The 26,586-nt window shown below is 40.6% G+C and overlaps 2 protein-coding genes across 3 annotated transcripts in view; one reads left to right on the top strand and one right to left on the bottom strand.

Annotated features, from left to right (window-relative positions):
• The window catches only part of LOC111960705 (tsukushi), a 295,864-nt gene that overhangs the window by 28,696 nt on the left and 240,582 nt on the right, over positions 1-26,586 (top strand). Inside the window, exon 3 of one of the 2 annotated variants that reach the window (XR_011475574.1) lies at positions 9,371-9,416. The exons of the other annotated variant lie outside the window; for it this stretch is intronic. The gene's annotated coding sequence lies outside the window, so the exon portion shown is untranslated. Of the gene's footprint in view, positions 1-9,370; positions 9,417-26,586 lie in introns of those variants that run through there. 2 annotated transcript variants of the gene reach the window in all.
• Positions 10,122-13,908, bottom strand: LOC111960703 (collagenase 3-like). The gene is made up of 10 exons (XM_023982873.2): positions 13,499-13,908; positions 12,894-13,138; positions 12,534-12,682; positions 12,156-12,281; positions 11,913-12,068; positions 11,678-11,795; positions 11,446-11,579; positions 11,122-11,281; positions 10,799-10,902; positions 10,122-10,686 (listed from the first exon to the last, which is right to left on the bottom strand). Exons 1-10 carry the CDS (start codon positions 13,595-13,597, stop codon positions 10,586-10,588), a joined length of 1,392 nt encoding a protein of 463 aa, XP_023838641.1. The 5' UTR covers positions 13,598-13,908; the 3' UTR covers positions 10,122-10,585.

The raw sequence follows: 26,586 nt of genomic DNA, 5'->3' as shown, positions 1-26,586 counted from the left end.
CCATCACAATGCTTAGCCAAAGCTCTTAATGCTATCATTCTGCATGAAAGTTTCTCATCTGGCAAGGCTACAGGAATACTGGTATATGGTTTTGTGGATGGATGTGGAATTTCAGCACAAACAAAACATGACACATTCCTGTGAACACTATTGTCAAACATAAACTTGGTGAATTGATACCAGATGTTTTCAGTGAGGCTACTTCTCCCAGTGTGCCCTGCTGCCCCATTACTGTTATGCCAGGGGCTGGATCGTCTACCTTGTTGGCATGTACCCACGTAGGCCTCTCTGCAACCTTCACCGGTGTCTGGGTCTTCATTTTCTTGTATTGGTTAATTGTTATATAAAAAAATATATGTTCTGTTGTTGTTCTGAAAAATATATTTTTACTTGTTTATGTAACACAGGGTTTTGTTCCCATATAGGGGTTCCCCTTACACAGACCATTATATATGTCTTATACCAATATCCACCTACACTCCAGTCACAGCCTCCAACTGTGGCTTCCAACTGCTCTTAAACGCTAGTAAAACTAAATGCATGCTTTTCAACCGATCGCTGCCCGCACCCGCTCGCCCGCCTAGCATCACTACTCTGGACGGTTCTGACTTAGAATATGTGAACAACTACAAATACCTAGGTGTTTGGTTAGACTGTAAACTCTCCTTCCAGACTCATATTTTTTATTTTTTTATGTCACCTTTATTTAACCAGGTAGGCAAGTTGAGAACAAGTTCTCATTTACAATTGTGACCTGGCCAAGATAAAGCAAAGCAGTTCGACACATACAACAAAACAGAGTTACACATCGAGTAAAACAAACATACAGTCAATAACACAGTAGAAAAATAAGTTTATATACAATGAGGTGAGATAAGGGAGGTAAAGGCAAAAAAAGGCCATGGTGGCGAAGTAAATACAATGTAGCAAGTAAAACACTGGAATGGTAGATTTGCAGTGGAAGAATGTGCAAAGTAGAAATATAAATAATGGGGTGCAAAGGCGCAAAATAAATAAATAAATACAGTGGGGGAAGGGGTAGTTGTTTGGGCTAAATTATAGATGGGCTATGTACAGTTGCAGTAATCTGTGAGCTGCTCTGACAGCTGGTGCTTAAAGCTAGTGAGGGAGATACGTTTTTCCAATTTCAGAGATTTTTGTAGTTCATTCCAGTCATTGGCAGCAGAGAACTGGAAGGAAAGGCGGCCAAAGGAGGAATTGGCTTTGGGGGTGACCAGAGAGATATACCTGCTGGAGCGCGTGCTACAGGTGGGTGCTGCTATGGTGACCAGCGAGCTGAGATAAGGGGGGACTTTACCTAGCAGGGTCTTGTAGATGACCTGGAGCCAGTGGGTTTGGCGACGAGTATGAAGCGAGGGCCAGCCAACGAGAGCGTACAGGTCGCAGTGGTGGGTAGAATATGGGGCTTTGATGACAAAACGGATGGCACTGTGATAGACTGCATCCAATTTATTGAGTAGGGTATTGGAGGCTATTTTGTAAATGACATCGCCGAAGTCGAGGATCGGTAGGATGGTCAGTTTTACGAGGGTATGTTTGAGAGCATGAGTGAAGGATGCTTTGTTGCAAAATAGGAAGCCAATTCTAGATTAACTTTGGATTGGAGATGTTTGATGTGAGTCTTGAAGGAGAGTTTACAGTCTAACCAGACACCTAGGTATTTGTAGTTGTCCACATATTCTAAGTCAGAACCGTCCAGAGTAGTGATGCTGTGCAGCTGGAGCTGGAGACACGGCGATTCAGACAGCTATTGGGCCGGGGCTAGCAGGCTAGCAGAAGGGCTTTAGAGGGACGTCGCGACGGAAGAAGTCAGTTGTAGCCCCTTCGTGCGGTTACGTCGGCAGATCAGTAATGATGGATCAGCAGGTCTCCGTGTAGTAAAATGGTCCAGGCCAATTGGCAAAATAGGTATAGTACCCCCCAAAAATTGTGTGATTGACATCTTCAGCTAACAGTCCGGTGTGCTTTAGACAGCTACTGGGCTGCGGCTAGCAGATGGGCATTCAGGGGACGTCGCGATGGGGGAGCCAGTTGAAAAAAGAACTCAGGCGGATTACGTCAGTAGTCCAGTCATGAAGGATCGGAAGGGCTCCGTATCGGCAATAAAAGGGGTCCAGGCCAATTGGCAAAATAGGTATTGTAGCCCAAGGAGTGGCTTTGTGTCATGCACAAAGTAGATGTCCTAACCGACTTGCCAAAACTATAGTTTGTTCACAAAAAATTTGTGGAGTGGTTGAAAAACGAATTTTAATGACTGCAACCTAAGTGCATGTTAACTTCCGACTTCAACTGTTGATTTTTCTATTGTGTTACTGACTGTACTTTTGTTTATCCCACATGTAACTCTGTGTTGTTGTTTTTTGTTGCACTGCTTTTCTTTATCTTGGCCAGGTCGCAGTTGTAAATGAGAGCTTGTACTCAACTGGCCTACCTGGTTAAATGAAGGAGAAATGTTTTTTTTTAAATAGCCCACTACAGTGGCTTGCAAAAGTATTCACCCCCCTTGGCATTTTTCCTCTTTTGTTGCCTTACAACCTGGAAATGAAATTGATTTTTTGGGGGTTTGTATCATTTGATTTACACAACATGCTTTGAAGATGCAAAAAAAAATTCTTGTGAAAAAAAACTGAAATTACACAAAATAACTGCATAACTATTCACCCCCCCAAAGTCAATACTTTGTAGAGACACCTTTTGCAGCAATTACACCTGCAAGTCTCTTGGGGTATAACTCTATAAGCTTGCCACATCTTGCCATGGAGATGTCTGCCCATTCTGGTGTACAGCAATCTTTAAGTCATACCACAGATTCTCAATTGGATTGACGTCTGGGCTTTGACTAGGCCATTCTAAGACATTTAAATATTTCCCCTTAAACCACTTGAGTGTTGCTTTAGCAGTATGCTTAGGGTCATTGTCCTGCTGGAAGGTGAACCTCCGTCCCAGACTCAAATCTCTGGAAGACTGAAACAGGTTTCCCTCAAGAATTTCCCTGTATTTAGCGCCATCAATCATTCCTTCAATTCTGACCAGTTTCCCAGTCCTTGCCGATGAAAAACATCCCTGCAGCATGATGCTGCCACCACCATGCTTCACTGTGTGGATGGTGTTCTCGGGGTGATGAGAGGTGTTGGGTTTGAGCCAGACGTAGTGTTTTCCTTGATGGCCAAAAAGCTCAATTTTAGTCTCATCTGACCAGAGTACCTTCTTCCCTATGTTTGGGGAGTCTCCCACATGCTTTTGGCGAACACCAAACGTGTTTGCTTCTTTTTTTCTTTAAGCAATGGCTTTTTTTCTGGCCACTCTTCCATAAAGCCCAGCTCTGTGGAGCGTACGGCTTAAAGTGGTCCTATGGACAAATACTCCAATCTCCGCTGGGGAGCTTTGCAGCTCCTTCAGGGTTATCTTTGGTCTCTTTGTTGCCTCTCTGATTAATGCCCTCCTTGCCTGGTCCGTGAGTTTTGGTGGGCTGCCCTCTCTTGGCAGATTTGTTGTGGTGCCATATTCTTTCCATTTTTTAATAATGGATTTAATGTTGCTCCGTGGGATGTTCAAAGTTTCGGATATTTTTTTATAACCCCACCCTGAACTGTACTTTTCCACAACTTTGTTTCTGACCTGTTTGGAGAGCTCCTTGGTCTTCATAGTGCCGCTTGCTTGGTGGTGCCACTTGGGGTGAATACATATGCACGCACCACTTTTCAGTTTTTAATTTTTTAAATTTCATCTCACAAATTTGGACTATATTGTGTATGTCCATTACATGAGATCCAAGTAAAAATCTATTTAAATTACAGGTTGTAATGCAACAAAATAGGAAAACCGCCAAGGGGGGTGGATACTTTTGCAAGGGACTGTACTCTTCTTCTCCATTGTGCATGACACATTGACCACCAAAATTCTGTCACTAGGAAAATATCTATATTTGAATGTGCACTTTGGTTGTACCTAAGGAAAGTCAGTCTCACCATTCATTTTATTGTTCGGAATGGCGTATCTGTCCACTGACGCTCCGTGGCGGGTCCGAGGCGGGTCCCTTCTGCTCCACTCAGGCGGAGTGTGGGCTCCCCGAGCCACATCAAATGCAGCCCCTGCGTGCATTTAAACTTGGTGTCCCCGGGAATAATCAACAAACGGATTTAGCCATCCCATCCTCGTCTTCAAGATTTGTTGTGGAATTTCTAATCAGAAAGGAAGAGACTGTAGATTCTTCAAAATACCTTATTTTATTATAAGAATTGCAATTCTGGAGTGGTTGACAATCACTCAAAAGGTGCAGTCAGTAAATAAATGTGATAATTATGTGTAAAATGAGATAGGCTGGTGACTGAGTGGAGTGTTTTGTTTCATAGAAGAAAGTAGATAGGATTTAAGTAAGACGTTAAAATTGGTTTGAACAAAATTTTATAAATGGAATGATTGTAAAGGAACTGAGTAAGAATGGAAGAACGTCGTAGTAAGATAGACAAGAAAAGACGCCGACTTTTCGGTTGTAGAAATATACTAAAATAATGTCTGTAAGGAAAGGGGAAGGATAACTGAACTCCTAGAACACGAAGCCTGAAGACTACTGGACAAAAAGAATGACATTGATGGTAAGTGGAATTTGGTTGAAGGAGATTCTAAAAGTATCAAGTACTGACATACATTGCGCCTTAAAGAAATCTAAAACTACTCTGAGGGTGGAACGCACGGAACGAGAAAATAATGAAGACAGTATGGATTTGCCTAAGATATCATTATTTGGGCTATTCTGTTGCATGTCCTCCTTTTCATTGGGGACTACAGAAAAAGGAGGACCGAGCACGCTCCCATTCTCATCGATGGGGCTGTAGTGGAGCAGGTTGAGAGCTTCAAGTTCCTTGGTGTCCACATCAACAACAAACTAGAATGGTCCAAACACACCAAGACAGTCGTGAAGAGGGCATGACAAAGCCTATTCTCCCTCAGGAAACTAAAAAGATTTGGCATGGGTCCTGAGATCCTCAAAAGGTTCTATAGCTGCAACATCGAGAGCATCCTGACTGGTTGCATCACTGCCTGGTACAGCAATTGCTCGGCCTCTGACCGCAAGGCACTACAGAGGGTAGTGCGTACGGCCCAGTACATCACTGGGGCTAAGCTGCCTGCCATCCAGGACCTCTACACCAGGCAGTGTCAGAGTAAGGCCCTAAAAATTGGGAACGAGAGATTGAAAAACAGCTTATATCTCAAGGCCATCAGACTGGTAAACAGCCATCACTAACATTGAGTGGCTGCTGCCAACAAACTGACTCAAATCTCTAACCACTTAATAATAAAAAATTGGATGTAATAAATGTATCACTAGTCACTTTAAACAATGCCACTTTATATAATGTTTACATACCCTACATTACTCATCTCATATGTACAGTATATACTGTACTCTATACCATCTACTGCATCTTGCCTATGCCGCATGGCCAACGCTCATCCATATATTTATATGTACATATTCTTATTAATTTCTTTACACTTGTGTGTATAAAGTAGTTGTTGTGAAATTGTTAGATTACTTGTTAGATATTACTGCACGGTCGGAACTAGAAGCACAAGCATTTCGCTACAATCGCATTGACATCTGCTAGCCATGTGTATGTGACCAATACAATTTGATTTGATTTGATAAATAGTAAGAATTGAGGTGACTGATCTTTGGAATTGAATTTAAGTGAACCAAATTTAATTTAAAATAGGCAATAGTTAACTGATTGATTTGAGAGTTGACTGCTGTTAAGAAATGTACATACCATTAAAGAACTAAGCAAATAAGGAAAGGGTACCCCATGAATTAATGTGTGGAAACACAATAACAGAATGATTGTGAATTAATGATTGTATAATGATGAACTGTTGAAGACATGTTGTCACTTTAGGAATGGCAAGCTTTCCAGAGCCTGGCTACCTGATTGTGCTGAAATCACTCAACCACTCTGTGATCTCATTCATGACCACAAGATGACAATGAATGACAAGATACGGTGAACACCAGAGGGTTTGAAGGCACGTGAGAATCTTAAACAATTATTAACTCTGCACCTGTATGCGGATGAGAATTTGCCTTCCAAATTCTTAGCTGAAGGCTGAAGAGCAATTCACAGGGATTTCAACCACATATCCCCATGCAAGGCACTTCCTTTGTATAGTTTAAACTCAATTTGCCATTGTAGTAAAAGTGCTACAATAACTATTGTTCAATAGCCTATGAAGATCCCTCTGATTTGAGGAACTGAGCCAATGAGACTCACCACTTTGTTAACCGTCTGTTCAGGATATTCTCTGATTGATGTGTCTGCGGCGAACATGCAAAGAACGTCGAAGAATGTGTCTGTGAGTTTTAGGCCAGCAATTCTCCCTTCACTGAAGGTTTTCTTTATCAACAGCAGTCACATCAGTAGACTGAACCAAGCTGTAGCCTTCAAACGGGGATGCACAAAAAGTATTGTCTGTAGACTGTTTGGGTATGGTGACGAACGTGTTCTGCAGGATGTTATCATTTGCATGACAATGTCAGTAGTATTATGACTTTGAACATAGGCAATGTTCCTCATGACTCTCTGAGTTTGTTACACAAGTGACTCATTGCTGCCTGTGATCAAATAATAATGTATTTGTGCATGACAAAGCAGAACTGATAATGCTAATGTTATAAGGTAATCCGCTTTGCCTCTGTGACTGAGACGTCTGTAACACCCTCTTCAGTTCAAGTCAAAAGTCAAAGCCCTATTTTTGGGAAAGAAATTTAATGTACTCACAATGTCTCTTTTCTGGCACTTCTCTATGGGACTTATTCAGGCACAGCGTTTCAAATTGTGGTTAGAATTTCCCTCCAACTTTTCCTCTGACTCAGAGACCATGACCTGTCCAGCTGGCTGGGCTGGGCCTGATGGGAAAGAGAGCTATTGGCTCTGTCAGCATCATATTAGAATGAACTATGTGTAAAATAATACTTTTTTAGAATGGCATTTTATGCAGTTCACCATCAGGTATGTGTATTGGAGAATACATCAGAATATAATCTCATTCAATTTACATTAACATTTACATTTTAGTAATCCAGCAGATGCTCTTATCCAGAGCAATTTAAAGTAATGCATGCATAAATGTTTGTACTTCTAATCCAGCCATCTTTATTCAAATCTATACTGAACAAAAATATAAACGTAGGATGCAATAATTTCAAAAATGTTCCTGTTCATATAAAGAAAACAGCCAATTGAAATAAATTCATTAGGCCCTAATCTATGGATTTCACATGACTGGGCAGTGGCGCAGCCATGGGTGGGCCTGGGAGGGCATAGGCCCATCCACTTAGGAGCCAGTCCCACCAACTGGGAAGCCAGGCCCAGCCAATCAAGATTTGTTTTTCAGCTTAAAAGGGCTTTATTACAGAGAGAAATACTCCTCAGTTTCATCAGCTTTCTGGGTGACTGGTCTCAGACAATCCCACAGGAGAAAAAGCCGGATGTGGAGGTGGTCTGCGGTTGTGAAGCCAGTTGGACGTACTGCCAAATTCCCTAAAACGGCTTAAGGTACAGAAATGAACATTCAATTCTATCGCAACTGCTCTGGGGGACATTCCTGCAGTCACCATGCCAATTGCACGCTCCCTCAAAATTTGACACATCTGTGGCATTGTGTTGTGTGAAAAAACTGCACGTTTTAAAGTGGCCTTTTATTGTCCCCAGCACAAGGTGCACCTGTGTAATGATTATGCTGATTAATCAGTTTTTTGATATGCCACACCTGTCAGGTGGATGGATTATCTTGGCAGAGGAGAAATGCTTACTAAAAGGGATGGAAACAAATTCGTGCACAACATTTGAGAGAAATAAGCTTTTTGTGCATATGGAAAAATTTGGGGATCTTTTATTTCAGCTCATGAAACATGGGACCAACACTTTACATTTCAAATTTATAGTTTTTGTTCAGTATATTTTATTTCCTGATAGGGAACGTGATGTGTGGTGACAGATTGGTACATACAAAACGTTTAACTACATAAAAGACAGAAACATGAACAAAACATGTACTGTATGTTAAGAGGGGGTAATTTAATAGTTCAGACAAACTGATTACACAAGAGAGTTATGTTATTATGTGTTTGTTAAGTTGGTTTGTCATATAGGAATTCCTCACACTTAGCCAAACCCTCTTTCCAAACCCTATCTAATCCAGCAGGCCTGATGCGTATTCACTCTCAAAATAATCAGATCCACTAACTGTGCTGTTTGGAAGGCCTGAACTTTAAAGGGCTTGTGACACTCTCAGGAAAAGGGACATATCCTGAGATTGTATTGCCTCTCTCTCTCTTTTCCTCACATCTGGTTTCCATCAGAGGTGCCAAGACTGGAGCTACTTCCAGCAAGACACAATAGAGCACCTTCATGCAGTCAACCCTGGTCGTTGCTCTGCCTGAAGTGTTTTCTTAACACAACTCATTCTCTCATTAGCATTTTAAAGTAATTTTCTTTAGGTGTTTCATTGTATTATTGCGCTACATGTTACATTTCCAATTCCACAGTACATTGGGTTCACTGACAGACAGTAAATGGCCGATACCAGTCAGAATCAGGAAGGCAACAATATGAAACATGACCTGACTAGTTTTGTATCATGTTGAGGCCTTGTGGATGTTTTCCTATATCTTCTGAGCTATGGTTATGAGACCTGTAATGACTCCGCAGAGGGACGTTCCACCGGCCAACAACAGCGTCTGTCTCAGAGAAATCAATGACGCAGCTAACGAGGAAATGAGAAGACAAGGGGCCTTCTCTGTAATTGCATCCACATGGTCGAGCCCAAAGATTAAGCTTTTTAAGCTCATGAGCTTCATTACTATTTTTGTTTCAAGTCTTGGAGCCTGTCTGGGCCTCAGAAGCCTCATGCTGATTCACTGATGCATCACAGATACCCATTATGTAAAGAATCCCTTCTGATCAGTTCAGCTGAAGAACATGTACTAAGAATATACCTACTCGATTGAATCACTCTTTGCTCACTCTAACATATATATTTGTGTCAATAGACTTGATATTATACTTTTTACTATAGGTGTAGGCTATGGATGGCTTGACAGAAGTAACTACAACAGTTGAGCAACATAGGCTGCTAAAGTATGGCGCTGATAGGGTTGTCTATATCCCCATAGTTGAGGTAAGAGACATAGAATGTGGGTCTCAACACAGAGCTTTTCTTGTAAGAATCACAGCATTTAATGAGTGACGCATGTTACTCAGAGTATCCCATTATTGTCTGGGGGACGGAGCTCTAAGTAAACCACCATTCAGACTGAGCTCACAGTAAACCACCATTCAGACCAGAGGAGGCTGGTGGGAGGAGTTATAGGAGGGACAGGCTCATTGTAATGGCTGGAATGAGCCCGTCCTCCTATAACTCCTCCCACGAGCCTCCTCTGATTCAGACTGAGCTCACAGTAAACCACCATTTAGACTGAGCTCACATAAACCGCGTTGACGTACCGCCCTCTTGTGGTGTAAACATAGAACTGCTGTCTGGCCAACGACAATACAAGGATCTATCCATGTAAAAACAAGCAGGAAGGGCACAGAAAGTCATAACATACACCAGAATGGCAGAGCTATGCTAATTAAGCTGCCAAGTCATCCCTGTTACAGTATTGATGACAAAGAGGGACTATTTTGTAGCACTTTGGCGGCTGTGGCTGGTGCTGTGTAGGTGGTTTGTGTGTACTTGTGATTCGTAAGCAGTCTTTTATGTGGTCTGCTCTATATATCTTGTTGACTTCCTGAACACAATGACCATAGATGATCCAAGATCAACATACTCTGTGGTAGCATGACCATGCCTGCCAAAATAAGCACCCAGTGTAGAATGTGGTCCCAAAACCGCCATCTCTTCCCATCCCTGTCTCCATTTCCCTCCATCTCTTACCAAATTTACCATCGCTTCCCACCTCTCTCACCATTTTTTTCCAAACTGGGAAATATCAACAGCTGTATTTTGTCTTGTTACAGAAAAATCTTATTTTGAGCATGATGTAGGCCTACGCATAAATCTTACAATGTTTGTAAATCACAAAAACTCAGACAATACCATTTGTACTCATTATTTTATTAATGAAAATGTGTCATTAAATTAAGTAGTAAAAACATTGTCTATAAAATTCATTAGCTCGTACTCGAGATTTTGTTTCTTTGACTGCCACCTGTTGGTGGATCTGCAACACAACAATCCAATTTAATTTGCTGGAATCAATATTACTGTAACCTCCCCAAGTATCATTTATATCTAGAGAGAGATGCAATTACAGTATTATACAGTATAACAGAGTGATTTCTATTTCAATATTACAACAAGTGATGTGAATATTGTGCTACCATAAATCAAGACCCTGTATAATGGTTTCTGCATTAGTTCGATGCATAAGCCAACCATTTTACATAACATTTTCCAGCATCCTTTGGGATGAGTTAGAAATAACAATGACAAGCAGGTGTCCAGCACAAATGACCTATGGGCTACGTTTCCCATAAAATAACAGTAGTTCTCCACCAGTGGATCAGCAGTTGAGAAAAGAGTTTGTCCTAACAATCTGAATGACCTTCCTTGCACTGTAGCTGTATTCAAATTGTGTATGTTCATGGAAGAAATGCAAATATCCTGCAAGGAGAGAGAAGGGTGAATTTGTTAGAGCTATTTATTATATATTCAAAGCAAATGCAATGGAAACTACATAATACAACTAATATTAAAATGTATGATTTTGATATACCATATTGATATACGGCAGCATCCACCTCATCTGCCATTCCAGGGAAATCCATCTCAATGGATCTTGGGAAGCCGCTGTCCATTGTGTTAGTCTTCTCATCATAACTGTCAATTAAACACAACCAAGACTATAACCTATAATGAACAGTTATGTTTGCAGATAACATCTCTCAACCAGATCAGGCTAGACCAGACCAGACAAGACCAGACCAGTCCAGACCAAGCTAGACCAGTCCAGTCCAAAACAGACTAGACCAAGCAAGACCAGTCCAGACCAGACTAGACCCATCCTAGACCAGTCCAGAGTAGACCATACCGTCCTACCTCCAGTAATGCTCCTCAGAGAACAGAAGGGTCTTGCCGGTGTCTGGGATGTACACAGCAGCATCCACCGTCCGCACGGTCCTGGGGAGTCCCAGTTTATGGATGTATTTGGGGTAGCCCTCCACCAGGTTATAGCCATTCAGGGCCCACATTCTAATACCTGGAAAAATATGAACAACAATATTAACCTATGCCTCTATACCGACATCAACTTTATTAGATATCTACTGTATACATGACATAAATGAGCAAAGCAGAATTTTAGTTGTATATTCAGGATGACAGAGGACTATGTTAGAACAGTGTTGCCAGCATTAAATTTACCACTGAATATGAAGACCATGTCTTTCTCAGGGTACTCATAGGCAGCATCCACTTTGTTGGGGAGGGAGGGCCAGGTGGATTTGATCAGGGTTTGCTCAGGCTCTGCAAACTGGGGATGGAGACGCCAGTAAAACCTGCCATCAAATAGAATACATCAACACACATTCATTTTGTCCATTATAAGCTAATAGTTTTTGCAGGATGTTTTTTCATGAATGGACACACTCCCTACCTGTCTTTGAATATGATTGTTTCTCCTCTGAGCTCAGTAACAGCATCAAAACTCAACATGGGGTCACATTTGTTTGGGGCATCTGGCTTGGGCTTCACTTTCCTGGTGGGGTTCGGGCCTATAGGATTGAACGACATAATGAACATTTTACAATATGACACAAGTGTATGGAATTATATTAATTATTTCATTTTCTGTCTCTACTTCTGTTTGGGTTAATAACTGGAACACTGACCATAAAGAGCTTGAATGCCGGTGATATCATCTTCAGACAGTGGGTAACCCTGGCTGTAGGAGTAGACTGGGTACATCAGAGCCCCAGGATCAGTAGAATGGGACAAGCCAAGGGCATGGCCAAACTCATGGGTGGCCACCAGGAAAAGGTTGTAGGCTACAGGGGAGCAATATGTTATTAAATAATCAGTGATTACATGTCATACATTTACTTGATCCCCACATAAATGTACAAAATATTTACAGTCTGAGTCTTTTGACCAATGTTCATCTTCATCAAAGTGTGTGTCTCCTCCAATGTCTCTGCCAGGGGGATAGGCATGGGCTAAGAGACCGTCAGGGCCGTCAAAGGGGTTGAAGTCTCCATGTTCTAAAGACAAGGAAAGGGCAGGGAGAAAATTATGTTTGAGGATGGTTTCAGTAAGTGTTCCCAGCATGCCAGCATTCAGTTAATTTCTTCTATGACGAGGTCTTGCACAACTCTAAACAAGGATCACTGAATGTTTAACAAAAATACAGTAAGATGATCAAACTAATCAAGATATTCTCCATATATTCTGTATGTATAGTCTTACTGACAAAAATGTATCAACTGTAGGCCAGAATAAAGAAATGGGTCTACCTTTTGTCCCAAATGAAATCATGATGTCAGCCTTCCCCTCATGCAGTTTCTTGAAGGTCAGAGGAGTGACGTCAGCCCAGATGTTGAAGGCGTTACGGATAGCTCTGTCCACATCAGCCTTCTTCAGATCAGGAGTATAATTCACTATTCTGATTGACCATTCAATGAGAGGAACCATATCTTAATTCAAAAGAGACTTGACAAGTTTTATTTAAAGAAATGAAAGCTGATCATATCCATTGAATCCAAGGTCATGTGGTGTATGTGGATTACATTAACATTATTACACCAATACCATAAATAATTAACAAATTAGGGTTATGAGACACTATATAACTCAGAGTGTTTGAGAAGCCTCACCTGAAGGTCACATTGGTGTTCTGCCATTTGAGGTTTCGGGGGAAGTGATTGTATTCCCCCACGTCAGGGACACCACACCTGGCCATGCTCATCAGCTCCAGGGTGTTAGCGTCCAGGCTCCCCGTCACCTGGAGGTTGAAGAAGGACTGCATCTCCCTGATCTTAGCCTGCATGGCGTCTGAAGACCTGTGGGTCTTTGTTCCCTGAAGTCCAGCTTGAAGGTTGTAGAACCTGCGGAGGTATTTCTAAAGAGGAAAGCAATAGCATAAGTTAACACCTTCATGATATGTAGCTGTTTAAGCATAGTCATATGGAATGGATGTAATAAAAACAAGTGGCAATGTATGGAGCAAATTCACAAATGAAACAGGTTAAAAGTGTTCAATTTGAGAGGTTATAGTATTTCAACATCTTCTGGCATTGTCTGCAATTAACAATTTTGTTTAAATAAAACAATGATAATTTATACTATAAATGATTGCATTCATCCTTACTTAGAGTATAAGGATAACTGTTAAATCAATAATAAAAACATCAATATTCAGTGAACCAAACAGATATTGATAAACAAAAGGACATCAGACCCACAGCTTTAATTTTCTTACCTCGGCTAATAGCCTCTTATCAGTCTCCTCCAGCGATGACAGAGGCATAGCAAATGACTGAGCAACCACCACAAGGAGCAGTAAACCTGTGATTTCCATCTTGTCTTGTCTTGGTGGCGTCCAGCTCAGTGACTGACTGGGGTCCAGGAGCCAAGACTGTATTTATACTGTGTGTTTGAGTGTTTTTTCTAAGTGTGTGTGATTCATGTAAAAGTACCTAGCCACTTCCTCCTCAAAGACTGTCTGAAACTGCTGGTAGGTCAGAAAATTGAGTGCTTGTGGTTTAGTAAACTGCTTTGAACACACCTGAATATGCAGTGATGTCACATTTTTTTTGCCAAATGTTCATGACAATTTATTTTTGTCATGATAACATACGGCAAGTTACCAGTCTCGTAACTTTTGTAATACTATTTTATGTTCTTCAAAAGAGAAATACTTCTAAATGTCTGTATAACTAAAAAAAGTATCTTTGGCTTTACAGAAGAAAGTGAATTAAATATTTGATCTTAATTGGTAAAGTACATACATCTTGATGAGTACACATTCAACTTTCAGACACCCATGACTGTGATACACTTCCATGTTATTTTGAGCAAGACAGAGGATGACAGTTGGTGGCGATAGAGAAATCAGTTAAAGGGATAATCTACTCGAAATACAACCCAACCTAATTTTCCACTTGCTGCTAACTTGGCAGGACAGAATGTACGTACCTAGAACAGGATACGTATTTCACATTTGGTCACTGATATTACTTGATATATTAGATTATATTGGATAAGGCTAGCCTGTGTTTTGTAGAAGCAGAGTTTAAGTACTGGGGCAGGGCAGGTTAAGGCATGCCGCATGCCCTGTCACTTGTATGTCTGCTGTAACGATGGAATTCCTCAATCCAGACTCTGAGCCAAGAGGGGTATTTTATGGCAATTCACAAATAACATGACAATTAAGCAGCCTTACAACCGGCATGTAAAGAACAACCTTAACTGCAATTAACCCTACGTTTGTGACAGAGTTCATTGGGGTTAAAAGCTTGCCAAACATACACAGTGCACCTCTTGGAGATGCTGTTAAAGTCTAATATTGGTATTTATGAACATTGGCTGATGCTATTATACCTATATCACTGTTTTATCACAGATACATATGGCTATGTTGAGAGAGCATTAGCCAAACTGTTTTAGACTGTGGCAACAGAACCACTGAGCTGAGTCATATTGAGGGGAAGTTGGCTGGGGGATTTTTGCAACTAACTAAGATGGTCACCACATTCACAAACACAACTAACTAGAACATAAATAATACATCCAATTAAAACATTATCGTATCCAATAATACGTTTATATCACTGATGGTAGAATGATACAAAAGATATTTGCCTTTAAAAATGCTTATTTATTGGTTAGAGGGGAACATTGGGGTCTTTAAATAACAATGTAATTTACAACTTGATACAAGCTATTGATAAGAGCTAGGTAAATGAGTAATCCATTTGAATAAGGGAATTGTAAATATAAATGACACTTATTGTCACGCCCTGACCATAGATTGCTTTGTATGTTTCTATTTTTTGTTTGGTCAGGGTGTGATGTGGGTGTGCATTCTATGTCTGGTGTTCTATGTTGTCTATTTCGTCGTGTTTGGCCGTGTGTGGTTCTCAATCAGAGGCAGCTGTCTATCGTTGTCTCTGATTGAGAACCATATTTAGGTAGCCTGTTTTCCCACTTTGAGTTGTGGGTGATTATTTTCTGTTTAGTGTTTTTTGTCACCTTACAGGACTGTTCGTTTGTCGTTTTGTTCAGTGTTCAGTTGTTTTATTAAAATAATGAACCCTTACCACGCTGCACCTTGGTCCTCCTCTCCTTCTCCCGACGAAGTTCGTTATACTTATTTTATATATAGGGTACCAGTCAAAAGACAAACCAAGTCATTCAAGGGTTTTCTTTATTCTTACTATTTTCTAAATTGTAGAAAAATAGTGAAGACATCAAAACAATAAAATAACATATGGAATAATATAGTAACCAAAAAAGTGTTAAACATATAAAAATATATTTTATATTTGAGATTCTTGAAAGTAGCCACCCTTTGCCTTGATGACACCTTTGCATTCTCTCAACCAGCTTCACCTGGAATGTTTTTCCGACAGTCTTGGAGTTTCCACATATGCTGAGCACTCGTTGGCTGCTTTTCCTTCACTCTGCGGTCCAACTCATCCCAAACCATCTCAATTGGGTTGAGGTCGGGTGATTGTATTCCAGGTTATCTGATGCAGCACTGCATCACTCTCCTTCTTGGTCAGATAGCCCTTACACAGTCTGGAGTTGTGCTTTGGGTCATTGTCCTGTTGAAAAACAAATGATAGTCCCCCAAACGCAAACCAGATGGGATGGCATATTGCTGCAGAATGCTGTGGTAACCATGCTGGTTAAGTGTGCCTTGATTTCTAAATAAATCACCAGCAGTGTCACCAGCAAAGCACCATCACACCTCCTCCTCCTCCATGCTTCACGGTGGGAACCACACATGCAGAGATAATCTGTTCACCTACTCTGCATCTCACAAAGACAAGGTGGTTGGAACCAAAAATCTCCAATTTGGACTATTCAGACCAAAGGACAGATTTCCACCAGTCTAATGTCTATTGCTCGTGTTTCTTGGCCCAAGCAAGCCTCTTCTTATTATTGGTCTCCTTTAGTAGTGGTTTCTTTGCTGCATTTCAACCATGAAGGCCTGATTCACGCAGTCTCCTCTGAACAGTTGACATTGAGATGTGTCTGTTAATTGAACTCTGTGAAGCATTTTTTGGGCTGCAATTTCTGAGGCTGGTAACTCAAATGAACATGTCCTCTGCAGCAGAGGTAACTCTGGGTTTTAATTTCCTGTGGCGGTCCTCATGAGAGCCAATTTCATCATAGTGCTTGATCATTTTTGCGACTGCACTTGAATAAACGTCAAAGTTCTTGAAGTATTCCGTATTGACTGACCTTCATGCCTTCAAGTAATTATGGACTGTCGTTTTTCTTTGCTTATTTGAGTTGTTCTTGCAATAATAATAATAATAATAATAATAATAATAATAATGGACTTGGTCTTTTACCAAATAGGGCTATCTTCTGTATACCATCCCTACCATGTCACAACACAACTGATTGGCTCAAACACATTAAGAAGGAAAGAAATTCTACAAATGAACTTTTAACAAGGTACACCTGTTAATTGAAATGCATTCCAGGTGACTACCTCATGAAGCTGGTTGAGAGAATGCCAAGAGCTTCCATGAAGAATCTCAAATCCAAAATATATTTTGATTTGTTAAACACTTTTTTGGTTACTACATGATTCCATATGTGTTATTTCATAGTTTTAATGTCTTCATTATTATTCTACAATGTAGAAAATAGTAAAGATAAAGAAAAACCCTTGAATGAGTAGATGTGTCCAAACTTTTGACTGATACTATATATATTTACCTTGTAATCACTGGAGACAAATGTGAAACCAGTCATATGACAGCAAACTGAAACATACCAACATATGAACATTCCCCCAGTAAAGTTTATAAAATGCTGTGCCATTATTCAGAATTAAAATTGTATGGCCTTTTGACATGCAGGGATGGGCACACTTGAATGCATTAATTATAGGCTACCCAACTTTCTCTGTTTCCTATTTCTATCATGTTAAATTTGAGTAACCATCAGAATAGAGCATCAGTAGGCCTAATAACAATACATATTCAACTGCCAATTTACTGTTAGTTCTCTTTTGTTGGTTTAGCCCATATTATCATTATATTTAATTACATTGTTTCGTTACCTTCATTTGCTCCCTCTGTAAACGTGTCACTGCCTTGTGGTTGTTGCTCAGGATCATAAGTAACAGCTAATAAAAAAATGTTGGCTAATTGAAAAAGACATATAGGCTAATTACATCGTTATGGAGCAGAGAGCAGACCAAACCGTAAAAGCTCGAACCAGATGCATTACGCAATATTTGGTTGTGTCATCACACAGTTTCAAGATTAGTGCAGGCAATAGATGAGGGCATAGCCTACTGTTGTAATTGAATGTACAATAATCTTCCAAAAACATTACCATGGGTTAAAGAACTGAATGTGGCAATTTTCAGAATTAATCGAACCACCATTTTATTTATTTCATGTGTAAAGGCTCTTCAAACCAGTTTTTTATAATTCATAGTGTTTTGGAATCTATCAATTGGTGCTGAAACAGAGACAAATATGCTTATATTTATATGGCTTTCTTTAATTCATCCCTTATAATCTGAACCTGTTCTTTCTCTATATTCTTTTGCACCTGTTAACAAAATTCGAACTAAAAGGTACACCATATTTAAAGGGATGGCTTAAGATAAATGTACTGAAAATCCCATTGAATAAAAACTCCACGAGAAAGTATTTTTTTCCAGCAAGTGGGAGGGTATTCAGCAGTTGAATTACATTTGTATTTGTATTTGCATTTATTATGGATCCCCATTAGATCCCTTTAATTTTGCTGGACTACAGGAAGAGTATCTGCTGCTTTGGCAGCAAAATGAAGGCAGTTTATACAATTTTAAAACATTACAATACATTCACAGATTTCACAACACACTGTGTGCCCTCAGGCCCCTACTCCACCACTACCACATATCTACATTACTAAATCCATGTGTATGTATACTGCGTATGTTATCGTGTGTGTGTATGCATGTGTCTGTGCCAATGTTTGTGTTGCTGCACAGTCCCCACTGTTCCATAAGGTGTTCTTTAAATCTGTTTTTTAAAACTAATTGTACTGCTTGCGTCAGTTACTTGATGTGGAATAGAGTTCCATGTAGTCATGGCTCTATGTAGTACTGTGTGCCTTCCATAGTCTGTTCTGGACTTGGGGACTGTGAAGAGACCTCTTGTGGCATGTCTTGTGGGGTATGAATGGGTGTCCGAGCTGTGTGCCAGTAGTTTAGACAGACAGCTCGGTGCATTCAACATGTCAATACCTCTAATAAATAAAAGTAGTGATGAAGTCAATCTCTCCTCCACTTTCAACCAGGAGAGATTGACATGCATATTATTAATATAAGCTCTCTGGGTACATCCAAGGGCCAGCCGTGCTGCCCTGTTCTGAGCCAATTGCAATTTTCCTAAGTCCTTTTTGTGGCACCTGACCACACGACTGAACAGTAGTCAAGGTGCGACAAAACCAGGGCCTGTAGGACCTGCCTTGTTGATAGTGTTGTTAAGAAGGCAGCGCATTGCTTTATTATAGACAGAGTTCTCCCCATCTTAGCTACTACTGCATCAATATGTTTTGACCATGACAGTTTACAATCTAGTGTTACTCCAAGCAGTTTAGTCATCTCAACTTACTCAATTGCCACATTATTTATTACAAGATTTAGTTGAGGTTTAGGGTTTAGTGACTGTTTTGTTCCAAATACAATGCTTTTAGTTTTAGAAATATTTATGTCTAACTTAATTCTTGCCACCCACTCTGAAACTAACTGCAGCTCTTTGTTGAGTGTTACAGTCATTTCAGTTGCTGTAGTAGCTGACGTGTATAGTGTTGAGTCATCCGCATACATAGAAACTCTGGCTTTACTCAAAGTCAGTGGCATGTCGTTAGTAAAAATTGAAAAAAGCAAGAAGCCAAAACAGCTACCCTGCAGAATTCCTGATTTATTCAGCATGCGCACGGTAACCACGCCTGCAAAGACGTTACGCACCTTCATGAGGTAAGTCTGAATAACAACTACTGAATCAAAAAAACACGGGACGAGATGTTAAAACTGTCCATTGTGCCAATAGATGGTATGCACTCACATGAGATTTGCCGTGATGTTGACAGAGTGGCATGGGAGGTTTATTTCTTAGACTGGGTTAAGATGTCAATTTTGGGACACATCCTCAGTAGTGTGCCTTCGAATCAGTGGGTGTTTCGGCCTTTAATCACTAAACACCCTCATCAAAGGTGGCCAGCTGAAGGGTGATCAAGCCTTAGCTTGTGTCCCATGCCCAATTAAGATTTCCCACGGGACTATGCAAGGCAGGGGCGTCCTCTTCCCTGAGCCAGCCCTACAGCTGACCGCATACCTCATATGCCCTCCTCAAGTTGGAGGGATCTGAATTGGGTTCTCAGGTGGGGGTGGGGGGTCATAAAGTTATAGCCCAGCAAGGGTCCTTCCGTTTGATCCAGATCCACTGGCTGCCTCTTTCAGCTGCTTGAGAAACTGCTCTGACGGTCTGCCGCAGAGCCTGTCCATGGATTCCAAGTTCTTTCAGCAACCTGATGGTAGAAGAAGCCACGAATCCTCTGCATCCCACTTCAACTGGTCAGACTTGTTGCGTCAGAGTTGCGTCTGCTGCCAACTCTGTGTAACGCAGTTTCTTACGCTCGTAGGCCTCTTCAACAGAGTTTTCCCACGGGACTGTGAGCTCTATGATGTACACAGCCTTTCGTGAAGGGGACCAGAGTACCATGTCTGGCCTAAGGTTGGTAGAAGCAATCTCAGGTGGAAAAATGAGTTGCTGGCCAATATCGACCAGCATCTTCCAGTCCCGGGCCATGCCTAGGTGTCCAGTTTCTGGCTTTGTAGGAGGATGCTTGGGCCTTTTCTGTCCCTCCGGGATGAATGTTGTTGTTTTGACGGGATTGCTTGTTTTTGGAGGTAATGAATTGGTTGCCCTCCTCTTGGTCTCAAGTGCTGCAGCCAGGCTCTTGAGGACCTGATTGTGCCTCCAGGTGTAGCGGCCTTGTGAGAGGCTGGTCTTGCAACCTGTCATTATATGCCTGAGAGTCGCTGGAGCTGGGCAGAGGGGGCAGGTCGGGTCCTCGCCATACCATTGATGTAGGTTTTTTGGTGATGGAAGCACATCATTAACAGCTCTTATGATGAAGCTGATGTTGCTTGCCTCCATTTGCCAAAGCTCACTCCAGTTGATCTTTCTCCTCTCCAAGCCTTCCCACCGCATCCATTGCCCTTGTTTAGCAAGAGAGACAGCCTTTGCACTTCTTGCAGTCTCCTCCTGTCTGCGCACCTCCTCGACCACCAGCTTCCTGCGTTCAGATGTTGTTGCCTTATGGAACGTTGGTTTGCTTGCTGCCAGGCCAAAGCCTCCTCTTCCATGCTGGATATTCCCCACAATGTCTTGGTGTCTCAGGGCTGATGTTGAACAAAATGCTGCTGCATATGCATGACACAGTCCCCCTCCAAAACGGAACATTTGGTTAGTAGAGACCTTACTGACTATCTTCCATCCCACTTCAGCTGAGGCAGGTAGAAAAGTTCTCTCTATAAGTCAATATGTATCCCATGTTCAGTCTATTACAGTTTATTGCATTGGGGGAGGGGCAGAGTGAAAAGTCAGCAGAAGGGCGTGCAACACAGTCGCCCTCGATAACTAGTTAGCAGATACCCAAATATTTCCCACCCAGTTCATATGAGACAAGAAGAAACGTTTTCGCTCTACAACGCAAAAAACATCCCATGTTTAGTGTATTGCATTGCAGTGAATGGAGTGGGTGGAGTAAGTAGTCACCAGCACTCTGCATAATAACCCGTTGCCCAGTACAACAGACCAACTTCATATTTGCAGTCTCAATTCCAATAACATATATTTGTATTCATTAAAAGTGTATTTCTTTAAATATAGCCTACACAATAGATTTCAACATACCAGTATTTGTGCAAACTTTCAGAAGAAATGCTGGTATAATTTATAAGTACAATATTGAAATACGTCAAATTATCCATACATTTTTTCAAATGTTGTTGCAATGCTGTGAAAAGTTGTACTGCGTTAGTGTACAAAATAAAAATCCATATTCCCCAAGTTCAGCATGTCCTTGTATAAAAAAAAGTAACATTGAAAGGACTGCGGTTGGGTTTGGGGAACAGTTCTTGTGGGAGAGGGTGGGAGTTGGACAGAAAGTCAGCTGGAGCAGGCGGGTGGATATGAAAAGCTGCAGGTGAGGGCGGGAACGGGATGAGATTGCATGGCTATGTGCTCGATTTTATACACATGTCAGCAACAGGTGTTGCTGAAATAGCCAAATCCACTAATTTGAAGGGGTGTCCACATACTTTTGTATATATAGAGTATGCATCATGAGTAAATCAAGTGCTATCTCCATGTGAAATTGTTATGGGAAACTACAAAAGACACTCAAATTATGGAATTATGATTTGTGGTATTTGGAGAAATGTTGGATTGCATTCTAGACTAGTAAAGCAATAAGACATGAGATTTTGTGATATAGGCCTACATGCCATTTAGCATGTGCTTTTATCCAAAGAAACTCACAGCCATGCATACGTAAATGTTTTATCTGGGTGGCCTCAGCAGGAAGCAAACCCAGGATGCTTGGTGTTACAAATGGCCAGTGGCGACTCTTCATTCAGGGCAGGCAGAGGTCCTTCTGTTTTGAGCCCCACCTGTTTTTTGTTGCCTGTTTTGTGTGTTATTTTTTGGCATTAAAACCTGTCTAGGACAGGGGTTCCGCTAGCGGAACTCCTCCCACATTCCACTGAAAAGGTAGAGCGGGAAATTCAAAATATGTATTTTTTGAAATATTTAACTTTCACACATTAACAAGTCCAATACAGCATTTGAAAGATAAACATCTTGTGAATCCAGCCAACATGTCCGATTTTTTAAATGTATTACAGCAAAAACACCACGTATATTTATGTTAGCTCACCACCAAATACAAAAGAGGACAGACATTTTTCACAGCACCGGTAGCATGCAGGTAGCATGCACAAAGCCAACCTAACTAACCTAGAACCAACCTAACTAACCTAGAAACAACTCCCTCAGATGACAGTCCTATAACATGTTACACAATAAATCTATGTTTTGTTCGAAAAATGTGCATATTTGAGCTATAAATCAGTTTTACATTACTGCTACCATCATAGCTACCATCATAGCTACAGTCAGAAATCGCACGGGAGTAGCCAGAGTAAATACAGACACCAACGTCAACTACCTAATTACTCATCATAAAACATTTCAGAAAAATATATGGTGATAGCTAATGAAAGACAAAGATCTTGTGAATACAGCCAATATTTCCGATTTTTGAAGTGTTTTACAGCGAAAACACAATATATCGTTATATTAGCTTACTACAATAGCTAACACACAGCAGCATTGAATCAAGGCAAACGGTAGCGATAGCTCAGTTCGACAGATATATGAAATAGCATCCCAAATTGGGTCCTTATCTTTGTTGATCTTCCATCAGAATGTTGTACAAGGGGTCCTTTGTTCAGAACCGTCTTTGTTTGGATCCAGAACGAACTATTTCCCTCTTGAATTAGCAAGCACACTGGCCGTGCGGCGCTAACCTCTCCTTCTTGAACAAATTCCTCCAACACATCACGTCTAAAGTCCCGAATAAATTTCAATAATATAATTAAACTATATTGAAAAAACATACTTTAGGATGATATTGTGACATGTATCAAATAAAATCGAAGCCGGAGATCATATTCACCTATAACGAYGGTTTTCCAGGAGGCGATTCCAGGTCCAACTTCGCGCCTTCCAAAAAAAAATAATGGCGGACCTCTCACTCCAAGAGGTTGTATTCAATCCCAGAACGAGATAATCAAGTCATTTCTGCTCTCACTTCCGCATGACACCCAGGGGAAGGTGTATGACGTGTTTCTACAGTCATAAGTGACATGCCCTTTTATAGACAAGCTCTTGAAGAGAGACCTTGCTTTTGGAAATCTCACTTCCGGATAGGAAATGGGCTGTAAAAAGAGTTCCGTTTCACTTAGAGAAATAATTCAAACGGTTTTAGAAACTAGAGAGTGTTTTCTATCCAATAGTAATAATAATATGCATATTGTACGAGCAAGAATTGAGTACGAGGCCGTTTAAATTGGATACGATTTTCCCCAAAAGTGAAAATAGCACCCCCTATCCCAAAGAAGTTTTAAATTAATACTTGTCACTTATCAGTTTGCAAACAATGTAAAAAAATATGTTTTGATTTAATAAAGTCACATACTGTACAAACAGTCTATTTTTTGCATTCATAAGGCAGCTCCAAAATGTAGGTGTTTCAGCCTAGCTCAGTGTTTTCTGTGGTGGATGGTCAGCCAGCGGAAAATCCTGAGCGTAGCGGTTGGTAATGTTTTCTTGTTGCGCCGTGATTGGCTCATTGTTCTGTCACTCATGGGGATACTACATCACCCCAAAATCTACAGGGAGAGTTAGAATGTTCATGCCCCCTTGGGTGCTGCCATAGATTTACATTAGAAGTGCCGATCCAAGAAGGCTCAAGGTCATGGGCCACAGATAAAATCACATCAAATCATGTTATATCTACCGTAGCTTTAATTGGACTGATCATGTCAACATCATACTTTCAAAATCTTAGCTAGCAAGCTAGACAAACAGTCATGAATTACGTCAACAATCTACTGGCAAATCTTTTCCAATCCTTGTCATATGAAGAGAAACTATAGATAAAACGTATTGGTGCTCATCGGCTATTGGGCATAAACATTACACAAGTTGGAAATGAGTGGTTTGGAAGGAATCAGTGGCTAACTGCAACAATTATTATTTTGCTCCCCTGGTATTCGGTGGAGAGGGTGTGTGTTCCAAGTCTGGGTTTAAGTGTCTCTTTTCCAAGCTTAACTTCTTATGGCTGGGGGCAGTATTGAGTAGCTTGGATGAATAAGGTGCCCAGAGTAAACTGCCTGCTACTCAGGCCCAGAAGCTAAGATATGCATATTATAAGTAGATTTGGATAGAAAACACTCTGAAGTTTCTGAAACTGTTTGAATGATAAAACCTGAGAAAAAATCCAACCAGGAAGTGGGAAATCTGAGGTGTGTAGGTTTGCCTATCCAATATACAGTGTCTATGGGGTCATATTGCACTTTCTAAGGCTTCCACTAGATGTCAACAGTCTTTAGAACCTTGTTTCAGGCTTCTACTGTGAAGGATGAGGGAATGAGAGCTGATTGAGTCAGGGGTCTGGCAGAGTGTCACGAGCTTACTCAGGCGCGACCGCGTGAGAGGTAGCTGCGTTCCTTTTCGTTTCTAAAGACAAAGGAATTCTCCGGTTGAAACATTATTGAAGATTTATGTTAAAAACAACCTAAAGATTGATTCTATACATCGTTTGAGATCTTTCTACGAACTGTAATGGAATTATTTGACTTTCCGTCTGCAAACAAAAAGGAGGTATTTGGACATAAATTATGGACTTTATCGAACAAAACAAACATTTATTGTGGAACTCTGATTCTGATGAAGATCATCAAAGGTAAGTGTATATTTATAATGCGATTTCTTACTTCTGTTGACTCCACAACGTGGCGGGTACCTGTATGGCTTGTTTTTGTGTCTGAGCGCCGTACTCAGATTATTGCTGTTACGCTCGTTGATAGATTAAGACCAAGGCGCAGCGTGGTAAGCGTACATCTTTCTTTATTCAGATGAACACCAACAAAACAACAAAAGAATAAACGAACGTAACGTTCTGCAGGCTACCTAGTAACTGTGCAAAAACAAGATCCCACAACTGAAGGTGGGAAAAAGGGCTGCCTAAGTATGATCCCCAATCAGAGACAACGATAGACAGCTACCTGTGATTGGGAACCATACCCGGCCAACAAAGAAATAGACAAACTAGAATGCCCACCCAAATCACACCCTGACCTAACCAAATAGAGAAATAAAAAGGCTCTCTAAGGTCAGGGCGTGACAATTGCATTGTGTGGTTTTTCCGTAAAGTAAAAAAAAAATCTGACACAGCAGTTGCATTAAGGAGAAGTTTATCTCAAGGTCCATGTAAAACACTTGTATCTGTAATCAATGTTTATTATGAGTATTTCTGTAAATTGATGTGGCTCTCTGCAAAATCACAAGATGTTTTGGAGGCAAAACATTAATGAACATAACGCGCCAATGTAAACTAAGATTTTTGGATATAAATATGCACATTATCGAACAAAACATACATGTATTGTGTAACATGAAGTCCAATGAGTGTCATCTGATGAAGATCATCAAAGGTTAGTGATTAATTGGATCTCTATTTCTGCTTTTTGTGACTCCTCTCTTTGGCTGGAAAAAATGCCTGTGTTTTTCTGTGACTAGGTACTGACCTAACATAATCAGATGGTGTGCTTTCGTCGTAAAGCCTTTTTGAAATCGGACACTGTGGTGAGATTAACAACAAGTTTATCTTTAAAATGGTGTAAAATATTTGTATGTTTGAGAACTTTTAATTATGAGATTTCTGTTGTTTGAATTTGGCGCCCTGCACTTTCATTGGCTGTTGTCAAGTCGATCCCGTTAACGGGATCTCAGCCGTAAGAAGTTAAAACCTGTTCGGGACAGGGGGCAGCATTTTCACTTTGGACGAATTGCGTGCCCAAACTGAATTTCCTCCTACTCTGTCCCATAAGGTAATACATGCATATTATTATTACTATTGTATAGTAAACACTCTGAAGTTTCTTAAAACCTCTTGACACTACAGGGGGTGCTGTTTCAACTTGGACATTTATCGTTCCCAAATTAAACTGCCTTGTACTCAATTCTTGCTCGTACAATATGTATATTATTATTACTATTGGATAGAAAACAATCTCTAGTTTCTAAAACCGTTTGAATTATGTCTGTGGGTGAACCAGAACTCTTTCTGCAGCGAAATCCATGACAGGAACTGCGAAGGTCTGAAAACGAGGCTCTGTTCTCAGATCAGTTTAAAGCTCTGTATGTATCCTATGGGTCGACATGAACTGCACCCGCCTTCCCCTGGATGTCAGTAACCAATGAGAAGTGGAAATCAGTAAGCCATCACTAAAATCTCGGATCAGCAAATAAAGATCTAAATAGCCACTAACCAAGAAACAACTTCATAAGATGACAGTCTGATAACTATTTATTGTATAGCATATGTTTTTTAGAAAAATGTGCATATTTAGGTATAAATCACAGTTTAATACATTGCAGCTGCAATCTGAAATAGTGCGAAGCTGCCAGAATAATTACAGAGACAACGTCAAATTCCTAATTACTCATCTTAAAACATTTCTGAAAAATACCA

Source organism: Salvelinus sp. IW2-2015, linkage group LG4p (assembly GCF_002910315.2).
Source record: "Salvelinus sp. IW2-2015 linkage group LG4p, ASM291031v2, whole genome shotgun sequence".
Taxonomy (NCBI): Eukaryota; Metazoa; Chordata; class Actinopteri; order Salmoniformes; family Salmonidae; genus Salvelinus; species Salvelinus sp. IW2-2015.
Note: the sequence above shows the minus strand (reverse complement) of the source record. Positions and strands in the feature narration are given on the sequence as shown.

Bases quoted from the DNA above. Each gene is read 5' to 3' on its own strand.
- LOC111960703 (XM_023982873.2), bottom strand. From the start codon at position 13,597: ATGGAAATCACAGGTTTACTGCTCCTTGTGGTGGTTGCTCAGTCATTT. The intron at 12,069-12,155 runs GTAAATATTTTG...GCTCCCCTGTAG, and splicing joins TTGGTCAAAAGACTCAGACT to CCTACAACCTTTTCCTGGTG. The intron at 11,580-11,677 runs GTAGGGAGTGTG...ATTTGATGGCAG, and splicing joins ACAATCATATTCAAAGACAG to GTTTTACTGGCGTCTCCATC.